General features: G+C 45.9%; 1 protein-coding gene across 6 annotated transcripts in view; it reads right to left on the minus strand.

Moving 5' to 3' along the window:
- GSE1 (Gse1 coiled-coil protein) overlaps positions 1–18,390 on the minus strand; it is a 425,723-nt gene that overhangs the window by 249,354 nt on the left and 157,979 nt on the right. For 4 of the 6 annotated variants that reach the window (XM_083451810.1, XM_083451805.1, XM_083451799.1 and 1 more), the window contains one exon: positions 13,746–13,905. Coding sequence is in view for 5 of the 6 variants with exons in the window: in XM_083451805.1 (XP_083307931.1) it covers positions 13,746–13,905 (160 nt within the window). In the remaining variant the exon portion in view is untranslated. Of the gene's footprint in view, positions 1–7,680; positions 8,153–13,745; positions 13,967–18,390 lie in introns of those variants that run through there. The other 2 variants (XM_083451806.1, XM_083451807.1) reach the window with 2 other exon arrangements.

An 18,390-nucleotide genomic window follows, 5' to 3' on the forward strand; every position in this document is an offset into this window, starting at 1 on the left:
CACTGGCAGCAGACTGCAAACAGAATGCCCAGGCCTGAAGCTGGCCTTGCACATGGAGCTTATATAGGGCTCCCAGCCAATTAGAAGGCTGGGCTGGGAGCCAATCAGGGCCTGAGAACTCCCTGATGCAACAAACAAATATAGGGAAGGTTCTCAAGCCTTTTATGATGCCCAAGTGGCAGGCAGCTGTACCTTGGGAACTCAAGGATGGTGGGTTCGATTCCCAAGGGGAGCCAGGTTCCTACAGCCTTTCTGAAAACCCACAAGAACACTCATACACAAGCACCTTTTATTCCTTTATCTCTGCCCACCATAACTGTGTGTTTTTAAACAATGTATTTTAAAAGATATATAAATAATTATTATTATTATTATTATTATTATTATTATTATTATTATTATTAGAGAGTGCTGGAAAATGTCAGCCTATGCTGCCCAAACCACTTTCCAATTCACATATACCATCTATTAATTTGGCCCTATCGTTAGGAATAGGAGAATCTGCTTATAAGGGTCCATCTAACTTGGTACTGTCTGCACTGACTGGCAGCAGCTCTCCAGAGTTTCAGAGAGACCAGGCGCACTGAGTTGGGCCCCACGTGGGGGGTCTGATGTGTGTGCATGACATCACACAGGCCAAGCCTGCCAGGACGCTCTGGCGATCACGGGGGGTGGGGAGGGCGGAGGGTGAAAATCACCCTCCAAGCCTCCCACCCCATGTCCCATCACTTGCCCAGAGGCAGCAGGTGATGGTGGCCCCCTCAATATTGGGGGGCTCCATCCCATGCCTCAAAATATTGAGGGGGCTGAAGCCCCTTGTACCCCGTATATCCTGCATCCCTCTTGGAGACACTTCCAGTCCTACCAGAAGGTGACTTAAGTTGAACCTGGGACCTTCTGCTTACAAAGCAGGTACTCTAAGTTATACCTGTTCTCCAAAGATGCCACGCTCTGATGCCATCATTGGTTTGGCCTAATCTTAGCCTCATCTCCCACAAGCTGTACCTGCCAGGCTTAGTCCCAAGGGAAAGATGACGGGTACTGTTAAAAGCATTTTTGTTTAGACAAGTCTACCTGGATATGTAGAATGCTGACGTGCTTTAATCTGTTCTTAGTTTATTACTGATTTTATTTTTTAATGTTTTAAATAGTTTCTTTTGCTTATTTTCCCCCCTTTTACTCTTTTTATTTGTTTGTGATTGTTGCTGTTTTCAATCAAGAGGTATATCAATAAAATAAACAAACCTGGGAAACATGGAAGGGGAAGAAGGTTCCTAGTTCTCTGATTTCCAGTAGCAGAGGCATCCTTGGAATGGTTCTGAACCAGTCCCAATCAACCTGGTATCAATGGACGATTAACATAACCACACATGTGCACACACAAAGGAGGACATGTTCTGCATGTCTCTGTGGGCTGCTTCATATTACTGGCTTTTCCCGGCATTCATCACCCTCCCACAAAAGGTAATGTGTGAATGTAATGATACTGCGTTGGCAAATGCACAATTCAGACACAATTCAGGGAACCATAGCTGGCTGCAGCTCCCATACTGTGGACTACCTGGACTTGCCTCTGTGTAATGTGATATGTTAGCATAGAAGGGTTTTCTTTACGGGGAGGGGGAATAGTTGGAACAACAACACCACCACCACCTCACCCATCTGACTGGGTTGCCCCAGCTACTGCGGGCAGCTTCCAACAAATACAAAAGCATAATAAAACATCCAACATTTAAAACTTCCCTATACAGGGCTGCCCTATGCAACTGTCCTCATTCCTCATTATTGGCCCTGCTGGCTGGGGCTGATGAGAGTGGGAGTCCAACAGCATCTGGAGGGCCACAACTTCCATACCTCTGTGTTTAGTGATTTGAAATTGTCAACTGCCTAGAAGACACATTTGATTGAGCAGTAATTTTAAAAATCCGTTTAAAAATTGCTCAGTGTATGTAAACCTTTTGTACAGTGGAGTAGGCCATTTTTTATTATGAATTATGATTATTTAATTTTGATACCACTTCATATCTAATATCTAAGCAGTATACAAAAAACTGAAGCAACAGCAGACAACTTAAACAAAATATTACAAAAATACAGTTAAATATATAAATGTTACATTAGTACAAAGTTACATATAATTTCATTTAACTTCAGCAATTGCACGCTCTCTCTCTCTCTCTCTCTCTCTCTCGCTCTCTCTCTCTCTCTCTCACACACACACACACATTTAAAACTGGCCAGCTGTGAGCTTCAGACCCTTGCTTTACAAAGAAAAGGCACTGAGGATGCCAGAGGTCCTTAACACTATAACTCCTAGTGCCAGCTTCCTTTAACCTTTGCAGACACACACTGTTCCCTTGCTAATGTGTACTGCCTGGCTCTGCCTCTGCTGCTGGCACAGGTGATATGCCAAGGTGTTCCTCTCTGCCCAAGGAATTGCAAGGCAGGAGTGTTAGAGGCACTGTGGCATCAAGTTCTGTTGTCCCCAAGGTCAACACTATTACATCTCCTTGCTGAGTCACAGGCAGTGCTTTCAAATTTGATCCAGGACATAGCAATGGAAGCTGCCATGAACAACTTCACCAACCAAACTCTTCAGCAAGGATGAAAAGAGAAACAGGAAAGCATGGAGCAAGTGACATTAACAACTGACTGGCACTTCCTAAATGCCATACAACAGGAAAAACACATCATGTTAAAATAAGTGTCTTTTAAGGATCAATTTAGGCATTTTTATGCAGGGATGGGAAACTCTTGAGGTATAGTTGGACTCCAACTCCCATCAGGCCACAGCCATCATGGTGATGGGAGGGATAGTTCATTGGCATCTATCTGTAGGGTCATGTATTCCCCATCCCTGCTTTTATGGAACAACTTAGGATGGTGTGGAATCATGTAGGTTTCTATGTTCCACATTACTGAGCAGAATGGCAAGGAGCAACATGTCAGGTGCATACATAGAAAAGTAGGTTAAAAGTGACTGAAATAATTTAGATTACTGGTAGCTAGTGATTGATAAAGACTATTGATAAGAACACATCTCATATAATTTCTATTGCTCGCTCTCTTTTTACATATTTCCAAAATGCTTTCATTTGATTTAAGAGAGGATACCACCGGGTTTCTCAAGAATGCAAAGGCCAAGCCTGCAAATGTGAGGGTATGGCAGTGGTGGGAGAAGAAAGCCTGACCCAGGACTGGCAGTACCAAAGAGGTGTGTTTCAACAGCCAGGGTGAAATGCAGAAAAGCTGGATAAGATAACCTTGAAAGCAAGAGCAAATCAGGATACAAGGCCTTCAACATTATGCATATCAGGAGCACAATGACCCAAACTTCACTGTCAACCAATATCCGTTGTTCTACCAGCTCCACAGTTGCAGAGATACCACCAGTTTTAGACAACAGTAAACATCACTCTCTGTTGCACTGGAAGGTGAATCAAGGCACAGCTATCTATCTATCTATCTGAAGTCACCCAGCCACAAGCAAAGCAGTCTGGATTCCCAGTCTCATCCCACTAGATTTGGATCTGTTCTAAGTACACAGGAGTCACCAGGTTGATCTCCAGAGCCAAGCTCTATCAACACAGCAGAGCTCCTTTCTGTAGCAATCACCTCTATTTGACTTAGATAAGTTATAAAATGGAGCGGAGGCTGAAAGGAGCAAATAATTAAGTCCTGGCCCTTCTAATTATCTCTCCCAGGCAAGCCAGTGAAAACAGAGACAGCGTGCACTTCAAAGCAAGAGCCAGCGATCCGAAACAAGAGGAAGCGAGGAAGCTAATAGCTCCAACGCTGCTTCTAAACAAGTCCCATTGTCAGGGAGGCTGGAGATTCTCCCTTTCTGCCTCAGTCTTTGTCCTTTCCCATTAGAAGCCGGTTTTATTTATTTATTCACAGTATTCAAATGCCACCCAGTAACAAAGTTCTCTGAGCGGCTTTACAACAACAATAAAAACATTTAACAAGCAATTATAAACTGGGGGGGGGGGGCGCAAATGTAAAACAGCATAAAAACTCCAGCAGCAAAGAATAAAAATCAATGGATTTAAAAGGCCTGGTAGAATAAAAAAGGTATTCACTTAGCACTGAAAACAGTACAAAGGAGGCTCCTGGCAAGCCTCTTTGGGAAGAGCATTACACAAGCTGGGTGCCACCACTGAAAAGATCCCCTTCCTGGTAACCACCTCTGCATCTCATTTGGGGGTGAGAGGCAAAGGAAAAGAACCACTGAGGATGGTCCAGGGTGATACTTCAGAATCCTTCTGACCCCAAGCTGCCATGGTCTTTAAAGATCTGGAAACAGACTAGAAGCCAGTGCAGATAACAAAACACTGTTGTAATATCAAATGGTCCCATTCCAGTTAACAACCCTGCCGCTCTGCTTTGGAGTAATATGCATTTCTGGACCGTTTCCAAAGGCAGCTGCACATACAATGCATTGCAGTATGCATGTGTCACTGAAGATTGCATCTTTTTTAATGTCAATAAATAAATAAAGTTGTTTGGGGGGGGGCAAGATGATTTCATCACAGGACTTTGGCCTCCTAGGTACATTACTACCTGTCTTTGCTCTTGCTCATTTTCCATGTTATTTTTCGCCAGGCAAAGTATACCCCCCCCCCGACACATGGGTCTATGAGGACACACCCTGGGCTGCCCCCTCCAGGAGAGGTCCAGAGGGTGACAACACAAGAACAGGCCTTTTATATGATGGCTCCCCAGTTTGTGGAATACTCTTCCCAGGGACGCTAGCCCAGTGCCTTTACTACATATCTTCAGGCGCCAGGCAAAAACATTCCTCTAGAACCAGGCCTTTGGCCTTTAACTATCTGTGTGGGCTTTTAGAAGGGGATGGGATGTTCTTAATGTATTTCTCTTTCCTCTTGGTTTTAATGAATCTGAGTGATATTTGAAGACACATTCAAGTCACACACACCTGGAGGGAAAGTACTGCATTCTTCTATTGCTTACCCCAATCCTGTACAATGTCTTGCTCTGAAAGCTAGCTACGATTCACCAGTCGTGTGGTGGCCCACCAGGGGCTCAAAAACCTAAGAATCAGAGGCCTATCTGGTTCAGCATTCTATTCTATCTGTGACCAATCAGATGCCCCAAAGGGAAGTCCACAGGCAGGACCTGAGTACCATAGTGCTCTCCCTGGTTGTGCAGCTGACCCAAGACCACACAACAAGAATGTTGCCCAGCAACTGACAGACCATGGCACATGGTTGGTGATATCCATTAGGCTTGGTAGGTTATAAATTGTGCTGTCTGGATTGTCCATGCAATGGCACCAAGTCCTTCTCTTGCTGTTTTGAAACATGCTGTGAATTTTGCTCACTTGTTCTTTTTATAATTAAGTCTTATTGTCTCTATGCTGGCTCTTAGGTTCCGTTTTAAAACTTTTTATATGCTGAAGTACTTTATGATGTTCCTTTTGAATTGGTTTTATTGCTTACATTGTAAACCGCCTTAGAAATGCACTGGTTTTTAAAGAGGGGAGCGGGTACAGGAATCAAAACAAACTCTCTCCCAGCATCGTTGTCTCAACTTTACAAGTATACTCCTGAACTACTTTACATGTGTAAGGTGTACTTAACAGAGTTTACCCCTTTCTTAGATATTAAGCAGCAAATTCAGAAGCATTTCTCAGAATCAGAGCTGCAAGGAAAGGTTATCTAGTCCAACACCCTGGTGATGCAAGGAATCCACTACTTCACCATCCTTGGCAGATGGCTATCCAGTCTCTACTTAAGAACTATTAACAAAGGAGAGTCTCCCATTTTCTGAGGCAGTCTGCTCCACTGCAAAATAAGTTCATCCTAATCTTAATCCTTTTTCTTATGATTTGAACCCACTGGTTCAGGTCCAATGTCTGGAATAGAAGAAAAGAAATTCACCCCATCAATATGAAGCAGACCTTCAAATACTTGTATGAATGGATCTGCTCACTTCTAATCTTTCTTTGGCATAATAATCTATTTCTACTTCCCTCTCCAAGTCACAAAGACACACGTGGGCAAATCAGGGATGGGTGGGAGTTCAGTGTTAGAAGTGCAACAGCACGAGTATCCAAGCTGGTAGGTTGCATGCCTCCAGCCACTTCCCCAAATGCCTAAATTTCTGGGGGCTGCTACTGGTTCAGACATAACATTTCATGACTTTTAGAAGTCATCTGATATAAGCACAAACAGACCCAGAAGCAGTGTTAGAAATTAGCCAGGTGTGTTTTGCTTTCAGCATGGGTCCAATTGCGACTACAAGATTTCTGGGCGCCAGGTTGGCAAGCATGTTTTTAAAACCTGCCTTAATAAAAACTAATACAATTTCCACTAGAGGTGAGCTTTTCCTTCTCGCATACTGGGGCAAGTGAACTGTTGTAAGAGCAAGCTACAGTCAAGCAATGTAGTTGAGATCACAAAATCATAGAATCATAGAATTGTCGCATTGGAAGGGACCCCAAGGGTCATCTAGTCCAATCCCTTGGTGAACAGACATTCTGTTGTGGCGACCGCAACCTATATTTAAGGTGCCATTTGGCACCTAGCTTATATATTTGAGTTTCTAACACTACTCAAAAGCACTAGTTGAGAATGGGTGTCTTTGGCATTTTTTTCCACAAGAACACACTCAGCAGAGACTTTGCAAAAAAGTTGTTGCATGTTAAAAATCTATTCCCATTACGTGTGTGCACTTTAAATTTGTTATAACAAAATGGACACAAGTTGCTAATCAGCTTTTTTAACAAGGTAATCCTTCTGTAGCATTATGTGGCAGAGTGTATCCTAGATTAACAGATATTGTAAAAGTTTGTTGGAGGTTAAGATCCCATGGGATGGGAGTTTGGTAGCAAACAGAATGGAGAAGTTAGGCAGGCTGGAAGAAACACATGCTCCAAGATGCACTGTGCCAGTCTCTCTCGCATGGCCTCCCGAAAGCAGGCTAATCCATGTGCCTAGATCTCATGCTGCTAACCCACCACAGCTGTCTCCAAACTTCCCAAAAATACATTCAACTGATTCTAGGACTCCTCAGGCTGAACCCAACCAAGCCAAAAGGCTGTCCAATGGAACCTGCTTCAATTCCACTTTCCCCTAAGCCTGGAGAAAAGCTTAAAAAGAACACTTGTAGAGTGTGTTCCTGTCACCCCTGAGAAACCTCAACCAACCCTCACACTTTTGGTATCAATAAAAAGTGCATCCAGGTTAGAGTGGGAGATTTCAGCCCAAGGGCTTGGTCCAAACAAAGGTTTTCACCTTAAAAATAAGGGCTACTATCAACCAATAATACCACTCCACAAACCTTTTCCCTTTAAAAAAACAACAACAACAACTATGACTCCTATTTGCCATTATTACACAGATATGGTTCTAAAACAGTTCACCTCTCTGAGCATGTACAGAGCTCCTTCTTTCGGCAGGGAGAGAAGTCAGCCAACCACACACGCGGGGACTTGAGCCCCCGCCCCCTTCCTATTACAAGTTTCCTCCACCCACCCCCCTGTCCGAAATCCACAGCAGTCCAGACAGCCAGCAACAAGCTGAACTTCCCGCGGAGGGAGGAAGCCGTGGCGGCGGCGGCGGCGGCCAGCAGCAGGAGTCTCCTCCTCGGGCGCCTCCCCCGCCCCAACTCCGCGGTGATGGGCGCAGGAAGGAGACGGAGAAGCGCGGCACTCACCGATGATGGGCGGGCGGCCGCTCCAGCGGGGGCTCCTGTCCTCCATGGGGACAGCCGGCGGGGGACGGCAGGATCAGCAGAAGCGGCGGCGGCGAGACCCTCGCGAGGCACTGCGGTCATCCAGCCGCCGGAGGCGAGGCGGCCGGCCAGGGAAACTTTTTTCCCCGGGCCCGGCGGGAGTGCGCGCGGCGGGGGGGCGGGGGAGGCAACTTCTCGGCAGAGGAGCGCCGGGCTCAGCCGCTCGCTTGCTCGGGCTCCGTGTGTGCGTGTGTGTGTCTCTCTCTCCCCGCCTCACTTCCTGCTTCTGGTGCTTCTCTTTCCCCGCCCGCGGCTCCGCTCGGCCCAGCCCAGCTGGGCTACTCCTGTTCCAGGAGCTGCAGCCACCGAGTGACTCACCGGCTCCAACCGGGCGACGGCAACTCCGCTGGCCGAGCCCCCTCCCGGAAAAGGCCGCCGGGGGAGCACGTGCGGAGCGGGAGGAAGAGCGATCTTGCCTCTGGGGAGGAGGGGCTTCGGCGCCCACGGTGGCTCCCACCCGCCAGGAGGGATCCTCTCACCCCCGCCCCCCCCAAAGTCCTGGGCGTGTTTACTCCGAAGTAAAGCCCCAACGAATGTCAGCGGGAGACTTGTTCCCAATTCAACCTGCGCAGAAGTGTAGCTTTCCAACCCAATCCTGGACATGGCCAACTTGGAAGCAACCCCACCAGCGGGACTTTCTCCCAAGACAGACGAGTGAGGGGGGCGCTGGGATTAAAACTGGTATTCGATCCCCAGGTGGGAGCAGGAGGGAGACTTGTGGATACTGAAGGTTGAGGAGAATAAACTCTGCACATGCTCCGGAACTTGTCCTCCTTTTTCTTCTTCCTCATTTAATTAGCATTTTTAAGAGATGTGGCCTAGTACCATTTCTCTACCCCGCAAGGAAGTAGGAGGTTGAAGGCCGAGGATGTGGAGAACAAATAGGAGAGAGACCTGAGAGATTAAATTCTCCATCAGCCTTTGGCAACCTGGGGCTGATAGTAGTCTCAATCAGATGGAGGGCACCAATCATAGTAGATGTCCCACCACTAACTCTGCCTGCCTAAAGATAGGCCCCTGGGACTTACATGGGGTGGGGGAAAGGAGTATTCTGGACACAGCCGGCCAGATGGGGTTTGGAACTGCTGCAGGCTGAGAGGAGGCAGGCTGAATTTCAGCCAGTAAAGATTTTAGTCAGTGACCCCCAAACAATCCAAGAAAGTCCACCATGCAAGGGCCATGCAGCTCATTTGGGCAGTAAAGACGTCTTGGAGCCTTTAACAATTTCTGTGCTTTTTATGCTGTATTCTGAATCGTTGTAATTTGCCTTGAGTGCTACTTGGAAGAGGTTTTCGACATTTAAACAAATGCCTGATCCCAGGACTTGAGGAAGCACAAAAGGCCAAAATGGCAGGGGCCTTCCCCTTGCTGCTGAGCCTACAGAGATAAGCAGACCTGGGGAAGGAGGAGGGGGGCATGGCTGCTCTGGAAAGCTTTGCATGATGATTTACTCAGTCCGCTGACCAGCCACCTGCTGGAGAAACAGAAAACCACATGGCCGCCTGTAACTGATGTTTTTGTGCCTCCAAGGTAAGAAGGGATCCCCATGAGGAGCAGGCAAATAATGCAGGAACATTCTGCAGCATCTTGACACAAAACCCTTTCAGACTATCTAGTGCCCTCTCTAACTCTTGCAGAGTTGCACTTGGGGAACAAAACCAGTCACCCAAGCTTACCAGGAGATGTTTCATAAGGGCATAGGAAGAGCCTGGCTGCTGGATTAGGCCAATGGCCCATCTAGTCCAGCATCCTGTACTCACAGTGGTCACCAAGATGCCCATACATGAGTGCAATAGCACTTCCCACTTGTGATTCCCAGCAAGTGGTATTCAGAGGCATGATTCCTTCCAGCAGTACAGGTAGAACATAGTCATAACTATCACAGATGCCAAGCTGTGCACTGGAGGAAGCTTGATCAATCTCAGCCCCCACCCTATCAAGCAACAGTATGATTTAGGCTTGGGAAAATGGACATAATACGCTTCAGGATGAAACTTCCATTTATTCACAGATTACACCTTTAAGATGACACAAGGCTCTTTGTTGTTTTTGCTACAACAGACTAAGAAGGCTACCCTCCTGGGAATATAGATTCTTTTTCTCCCTCTCTCCCAAATAATCTAATTAAACAGGTACTAAAACAATTGTTTTAGGGACGTGGGTGGTGCTGTGGGTTAAACCACTGAGCCTAGGACTTGCCAATCAGAAGGTCAGTGGTTAGAATCCCCACGACGGAGTGAGCTCCCATTGCTTGGTCCCTGCTCCTGCCAACCTAGCAGTTCGAAAGCACGTCAAAGTGCAAGTAGATAAATAGGTACCACTCCAGCGGGAAGGTAAACGGCGTTTCCGTGCGCTGCTCTGGTTTGCCAGAAGCAGCTTAGTCATGCTGGCCACATGACCCGGAAGCTGTACACGGCACCCTCAGCCAATAAAGTGAGAAGAGCGCCGCAACCCCAGAGTTGGCCACGACTGGACCTAATGGTCAGGGGTCCCTTTACCTTTACCTTAAAACAATTGTTACATTCTTGGCCCACAAAATGGACAAGAGGTTTGTTCCCTGCTATCAGTTCAAGGAAATAATGGTGTGCTTTTTAAACAGGTAATGGGTGTTTTCCATGGTATTAATAATGTCTCATATTTTCAGTGTATATAGATAATGTTCTCTTTTTGCAGTAATAATTTAAAACCAGAAGGGAAGGAGGTGGGGAATGTCACAGGACAAGCACAGCAGAATCAATAGCTATGTTCTACCTCCACTTTTGGAGATAGCATGCTCTGAATACACACTTTTATTTATTTGTATTAATTTGTATTTCTATACCACCCTTCATCAGATGGCACAGATCACAGGGCAGTTTACAATAAAAACACAAAAATACATGACATAGTAAGAAACAAAAACAATACCCCACCCCCAGTTTTAAAGGCCATAGACTGTTTAATTAGCCAAAGGCCTGGCACCTGAAGATAAAGTTTCTGTAAAAAGTCCTGCTTGTAGGCATCCCATAGGCACCTGACTAGCCACTGTGAGAACAGGATGCTGGACAAGATGGTCTATTAGCCTGATTCAGCCTCCTGGCTCTTCTTACGTTGTTACGCTCTAATAAACTTTCCTCAGGACACTTGTTGAACTCCCAGCTCTGCACTGCTGCCAGGATGTGCTCCCCCGTGGCTTTCTCGCTCTCTCTTCCTATCCTTGCTTGAACTAGACCACCCAGTTATGACTGCACACTCTGCAAGCACCCTCCCTTGCCATTTTTTGTTTGTGTGTGTTTAATATGTGAAATTGAAAGGAACAAATGTGCTTATCGGCAATTCTCACATGGTACAAAAGCAGACTTTTATCTTTCCACCTTCACTAATCTAGAGCAAGTGTATGTCTATAATTTCTCCCCCTTAATTTTCTGAGTTGAATGCATTTGTGGTATTAGTATACAGTGGTACCTCAGGTTACAAACACTTCAGGTTACAAACTTCGCTAACCCGGAAGTAGTACCTTGGATTGAGAACTTTGCCCCAGGATGAGAACAAAAATTGTGCACTGGTAGTGCGGTGGTAGCGCCTGAGGTTAAGAACGGACCTCAGAATGAATTAAGTTCATAACCCAAGGTACCACTATAAATATATGAACCAATTGTGAACAGTATGTTTTATATAGAAAATGCATCCATGTGCACAGTCCTTATGCACACTAGACCCAGTGTGTTTATCATACACATATGCACAAGAAATACAGCACATAGTTTGTAAGTTATTAACACTCCCAAATAAAACTATCACTCCAAACTTCATATGTTCATACAGTACTAAACATTTTGAGTTGTAGCCAATGTTAGTTCTAGCAAGAGTAGGGTAGACTTATTGAAATTAATGAGCATGAGTATCTTAAGTCCATTGCTTTCAATCAGTTGGCTGAGTAGAACTTAACACCTCCCTTTCTGCACAGGGCAATAAGCTCCCACATCACACTTGCATTCCTTCTCTGAAGGAATATGTGTCAGGATGAGCCATGTGAGTTGCTGGAGAAAGGAGGGGGTTGCAGACCTCCCATGGCACAGCCAACCTCCGTGCTTAACCTTGTCTCACCCGCCTGCAATTGGCAGGGCTTTGAGATCTCCTCCCTCCTTGAGTGCCAGCCAAGATCCTGACCAGGAACACAAAGGCCTTGCCTTGAGGAGTCGGTGCACGAAATACAGCAGGCATCTAACATGCCATTACTCAGTGTGTCTGCCAAGCGACTCTGGTAATTAACACAGGCAACTTCACATGGCCCGTTCCAGGCCACAGCTCCTGCTCCCAGCTGGCTGGCAGTAAATAGCTCACAAATTACCAAAGACCCTCCCTGACCCCTTATTCTGGAAAGACACCACCAGGTGGCTCTAGAAGGAAGCAGAAGGAACTCTACAAGCTTTTCCTAGACCTCTGTATGGCGTTCCCTTATAGGAAGTGCAGCAGGGAGCTAATAAATCCTTTGCTAAATTACAGCAATTGTATTGTGTGAACACATGGCCCCGCTCTCCCCGTGCTCTTTCCAAAGGTCAGAGGCCTCAGCTGTGGCCAATCAGGACTGCCTCACAGTCACTCACTTCCCAGACTCCCTGCCGCACTGACACCAATACTCCACAGCTTGCTGAACTGGAGGGCTGCCCAAGCCATTTTGGGAAGGGCCATAGCTCAGTGGTAGAGCATTTGATTTGCATGCAGAAGGTCCCAAGTTTAATCCCCAGTAGCATCTCCAGGCTGGGCTGCAAATGTCCCCCATCTGAAACTCTGGAAAGCCTCTGCCAGTCAGTGTAGTAGACAATACTGAGTTAGAAGAATCAATGGCCAAACCCATCAGCATAAGGCAACTTCCTGTGTTCCTTGAGGGCTAGCTTCTTCCTCCTGCAATTTTTCATAACAGCAGGTGGAGGAGGAAGCCAATGCCTCATCCAAGCAGGAGCTCTACGCTCTCAGCATAGAACAGGCCCGGAAGGTGGGGTGCAAAGCATGTGTCTGTGTGTAAGAGAGAGTGAAAGAAACGCCTCCTCTAGGAATGCTGCAGTTCCTGACCAGGGAGGATGTTAAATTCCCTGGAGATGGCACTCAGCCAGACCTAGCTTTGGGATAGCAAAGGCTCAGGAGTGGCCTCCTTTGACCTATCAGCAAGTCACTGCTTGGAAAGGAAGAGAGAAAAATATATTTTACATGCAGACTGGGACATCTGGGTTTGGTCTCGGCAACTGGAACTTCATGCAACAGTCCCCCTCCCCCCACAAAAAAGCCCTGGCAGGAATTGCACAGGAGCTCAAAAATTTCCCTTAAGGAGAGCCTTACTAAGAAGCTACAGTGGACACTCGGGTTGCGAATGTGATCCGTGCAGGATGCATGTTCGCAACCCACAGCATTCGCAACCCGCGTCTGCGCACACACGGGTTGCAATTCAGCGCTTCTGCGCACGCACGACCGCCAAAACCCCAAAGTAACCCGTTCCGGTACTTCCAGGTTTTGGTGGTCCATAACCTGAAAAGAAGCAACCTGAAGCGGATGTAACCCGAAGTATGACAGTATTGTGTTCCTTACCACTAGGAGAACCACTGTCAAAGCAGGCTGCTGGTGAATGCTCTTGAATGCTAGCTGGAGCTCTGCTTCAGGTCACATTGAAAAGTCAGCTGGAAAAGTGTGTGTGTGTGTGTAGATAGATAGATGATAGAAAGATACACTTATTGAAAGCCAAACTGAAGAACACATTATCTGGCTCTCAAACTTGAGATTAGCCTGTATTAAGGCTACTCAAAGACCCACTGCTGCCAGGTTTGCATCACTTATTGTGGGCTGAAATCTCATTACTCTCATAGATAAGAAGATGAACAGAACCCCATTGCTACACACACCCGACATTGAGTTCTACCTTGTGCCACTCCTCACTTATCCACATGTATGAATGGATTTATTGGACACACACAAACAAGTACACTCCCAACTGAAACAAGGAATGCGGTGCTTACTTGTAGCTGTTTGAGCTGCACCCTCCACATCCAAACCAGCCCTGTAATCCTGAGCAGCTCCGTTCCCCACAGCTGTGCTTTCCACGGGGCCCGATGGGCGTTGGGCAGCCTCACTGGCAACTAGTTTCAGAGCAGGTGCCTCTAGAGGAAAAGCAGATGCCTGGAATAAAAGGAGAAGAAAAGACATGAGGGACCCTTCCAGGCAGTACAGAAAATCAGCTCTGAAAACAAGTCCTACCATATACACATGGACTGGTGGGGGTCAGCACACACGATTTCCAAGACAGAAGGTAAATAAGGGCCCTTCCAGGCATTCTTTCTATGGTGCATTCATGATTTGTGCTCATAATGGTATTGGGGCAGTCACAGGCAATCCCACTTTCAATGCTGTGTAAGTCCTGCAACGTCCTGCTGAAATCCTGTAACTTTTCACAACATACATTTTCTTTATTTATGGAAAGTATTTATATACTGCTGTATATCATTAAAAGAATCTATAATTAAAGCATGCAAAAAAATTAAATCACAGACTATCAAGTATTATGGAAATAGGAAAACATTTTCAGCAGGCGTTTAAAGGTTGAAACAGAAGGCACCTGCTGAATCTCATTCAACAGGACTAGGCTGATCACACTAAAGGCTCCATTTCATGTTGATGTCAAATGGGCCTCCCCAATTCAGGAGTCAAATGTGTTTCATCCCCCCCCCCGCCCCGCTTTTGCTGTGCTATATATAGTCTAATGTGCCCCTTCAGATACCAACAATTCAGCAACATTGGGGAAACACTACAGAACAACTTACAAAGTGGAATGATAATGTGGACACGCCTGTATAAATCCACCACACTATTATTGCATCAATGACATATTGCAGATACACCCACACATGAAAACACCACTCTGGAGGGGCCATTTGTTTTTGCTTGAGCTTGCATGTGTCAGCTGAGAAGGAACAGCACACTGGTTCTGAGCCAGTTCTACCATGAGCAGGAGTTTGCTGTCCACGGGCCTCCAGGTTTTCCCTGTCAGGACCTAGGCCAGTCTTCTTCTGCATGGTGGCCTTGAGAGGTTTTGGACTGCAACTTCCTTCAGTTCTAGTTAGCATTCCCTAATGGATAACAGAATAGAATCATAGAATTGTAGAGTTGGAAGGGACCACAAGGGTCATATAGTCCAACCCCCTGCAATGCAGGAATATTTTACCCAATGTGGGACTTGAACCCACAACCCTGAGATTAAGAGTAGGATAATGAATGGTCTGGTGCCAGTTGGAACTGAAAACATCTGAAGGGCACTAGGTTGGGGAAGACTCAGCTAAATGATGAATGAATGAATCCTCAGGGAATGATCTGAGGAAAAGGGTAGGAACCAAAGCACATATCTTAACCAACAAGCTAAAAATGTGCAAGACATTGCATGTTCTTAGGCAGTATCTGCATCTGCCAAACCCATCAGACTAACTTATGCACAACCAATTGTGAGGTACTGTCTGTAGCACAAAACATTTGCACTGCATCAGCAGCAACCTAAGCACCCCAAAGCAGTAAACAGTGAGACTCTTCCCTGAGCAGCTCGTTGCAAAATGAGCTTGCTTCTCTGCTTCCCTATGAACACCCAATAAGGTAGCACAGCTGCATGCAAAATTTGCAACCTGTGCTAGTGATGGGATAGTAAAAATGGGCTGCTTGACACAAAGGCAACATTTGAGCTTGGAATGGGAAGAGGCAAAGTCTGAGTGGCCTGAGCAAAAATAATGTGAACTGGTTCTCAGTGTGGAATTCTTCTGTACAGCACTGTTCTTGACTGAATATATTATTATGGTTGGTTTACTAATAAAGCTGGATTAGTGATGTCCGAAGGTGCACAACCTGTCCTGTGACTCTCACTCCACTTTAGACTGTCTGAAGCCAGTATGATCTTGGGGCACAGCCAACTTGTCAGCAAAACAACCCAGTCCTGTCCTGTGTGGCTTTGCAGATGGAAGAAAGCGGGTTTTGCAGCCCAGGCTGAAGTGAGAGCAACAAAGAGGTGCAACCTGCTCCAGCCAGTCCTTGTTCCATCTTCCTTCAAAGTCAGCTTGAGTCTAAATAGTGACATCCTTTTACTTCCGCCCCCCACCAATAAGATTGGCTCTGTGTGTGCTACAATTCTGCACAAGCATAAATCATGTGGTACAGTAGTACCTCAAGTTACAAACGCTTCAGGTTACAAACTCTGCTAACCTGGAACAGTTACTTTGAGTTGAGAACTTTGCCCCAGGATGAAAACAGAAATTGTGTGCCGGTGGCGAGCGGCAGCAAGAGGCCCCATTAGTGAAAGCACACCTCTAGTTGAGAACAGTTTCAGGTTAAGAATGGACTTTCAGAACGAATTAAGTTCATAACTAGAGGTACCACTGTACCGTGGTACCTCAGGTTACATACGCTTCAGGTTACATACGCTTCAGGTTACAGACTCCGCTAACCCAGAAATAGTGCTTCAGGTTAAGAACTTTGCTTCAGGATACGAACATAAATCGTGCTCCGGCAGCGCAGCGGCAGCAGGAGGCCCCATTAGCTAAAGTGGTATCTCAGGTTAAGAACAGTTTCACGTTAAGAACAGACCTCCAGAATGAATTAAGTACTTATCCCGAGATACCACTGTTCTGGGCAAAGAAATCAACTGTGTAACATTTTCAGCTTTCTAGCCTTTATGTTTGCAAAGAAAGGCTTCAAAGTTTGCTCTTACCATTGCCTCATATCTGTCTGAAGCACATTAAATTATACAGATTAATTTACTACATATAGTATTCAGAAATTCTTAATAAACACTGCAGAAAATAAATAACACAAAACAGATACAGTACATTGTGCACATGTACTTAATTAGCACAACTTGCGCCCAGTGTAAATTTGTTTCTTTCATGTTTTTCATGCTTTTTTGTAGGTGCAGAATCTAGATATTACTAATTTTAAAAAGGATGTGTACTGCTGTGCGAAAGTCCTGATTTCAGGCTTTCCACAAGTTAGCCACTTTGAGAAAAAGAATACCAGACTACATGGGCCTCTAGCTTTATCCAACAGAGTTCTTCTGTAAATTTTTATTTTTAGTATCATCATCATTATTGTCATTATGAGTACATAGTGCTCTGACTTCCAGCAGAGGGTGTACCCCCCCCCAAAAAAACCCCTCTTAAGTTCCAACACCTCACATTCTAAAATTAACTGCTCCAACCACAACAGCATAGTAGAGAGAACACCCCCACAAATGTACAAATGAGCCTTTCATGTAGAGGACAGAGGATCTGAAACCCAAGACGGGTGGACAGGGGATACGCCCCTGAAATGTGAGCCACACAAATAAAGGGCACCTCCAGATGACCTGTTTATTTAGAATTCATTCTTATTTGCTTGCACAAAGCTTATGTGGTGGTTAGACTGTGTCTGGTTTTTAATGAGCATTTGTTCTGATTTGTTTACAGGGTGGTTATATGACAATCAGCATTCTTCCAAAGTTGCTTGCATGGTGCTAATTCATCTTCATCTTAATCATTCATTCATCCCACACCTTTCAAAGCATTTCCCTGTCAATTGACTAACTGCAAAAAGGCTGTGTGTATGTGTGATACACAGTGGATGCTCGAGTTGCGAACATGATCTCTACCCGGAAGTAACCCGTTCCGGTACTTCCAGGTTTCAGCGCGTCCTTAACCCGAAAACGCGCAACCTGAAGCATCTGTAACCCGAGGTATGACTGTGTGTGTGTATATGTATATGTATGTATATATGTATATGTGTGTGTGTGTGTGTGTGTGTGTGCCTGTGAGGTATATGAGATAGAGTGTTGGACTAGGGCCTGGGAGAGACTAGGGTTCAAATCCCTACTCAGCCATGAAGCTCACTGGATGACCATAAGCCAGTTACTCCCTCTCAGCCTATCCTACCTAATAGGGTTGTTGTGGGGATTAAACAGGTATGCAACCTTGAGCTCCCTGGGGGAGGGGGGGAAGGTGGGATGTAAATAAATTTGTTGGGAAACAGCACTTTAAACCACTTAAAATGTGCAAACTTCAAGTTACAGCATGTGTCTGAATCCCTCCTGAAAAATCGTGACAGTCTGAAGTCCCCCAAAGGGTGTAAACTCCCCCTTCTTCCACGCTGCTATTGCCTCTCCCCTCTCCGTGCTTATTTATGAGCGTACAGGCCTCGGGTTGACATGTAGAAAGGATTTTTTTTTTAATGTTGATCCAATTTTTTTTAAGGATTAGTCCTCTAAAACCAGGGCAGCTAAATAAGATGAATGGCGCGTGCAAGCTCCGTCGCAAACCTCTTAGGTTCAATGAGGCACACATACGAGCAAAGGCGTATAAATCTACCATTTGTTTCCTGGAACGGTTTAATTTATGGGGACCATATGGTAATGCCCCACACCAACCACTGGCGCTCAGCAAATCCCACAAGCCTTTTGAGTGGCAGCACTTACTGACTCCCAACTGGCAGTGTTCCACACAGCTGCCTGGGCATGACCAGTGGCTTGGGACACAGGTCACCCTCATCCTGGAACTGAGGAGGAGAGCTCAAGAAGGACCCAGGTGATGCTTTAGTTCCCCAGGGCTTGTTAAAGAAGATCTAGTCTGCTTGTCTCTTGTACAAATCATTCCTAGAGAC

This window comes from Podarcis tiliguerta (genome assembly GCF_965153285.1).
Source record: "Podarcis tiliguerta genome assembly, chromosome: 8".
In the NCBI taxonomy this organism is placed as follows: Eukaryota; Metazoa; Chordata; class Lepidosauria; order Squamata; family Lacertidae; genus Podarcis; species Podarcis tiliguerta.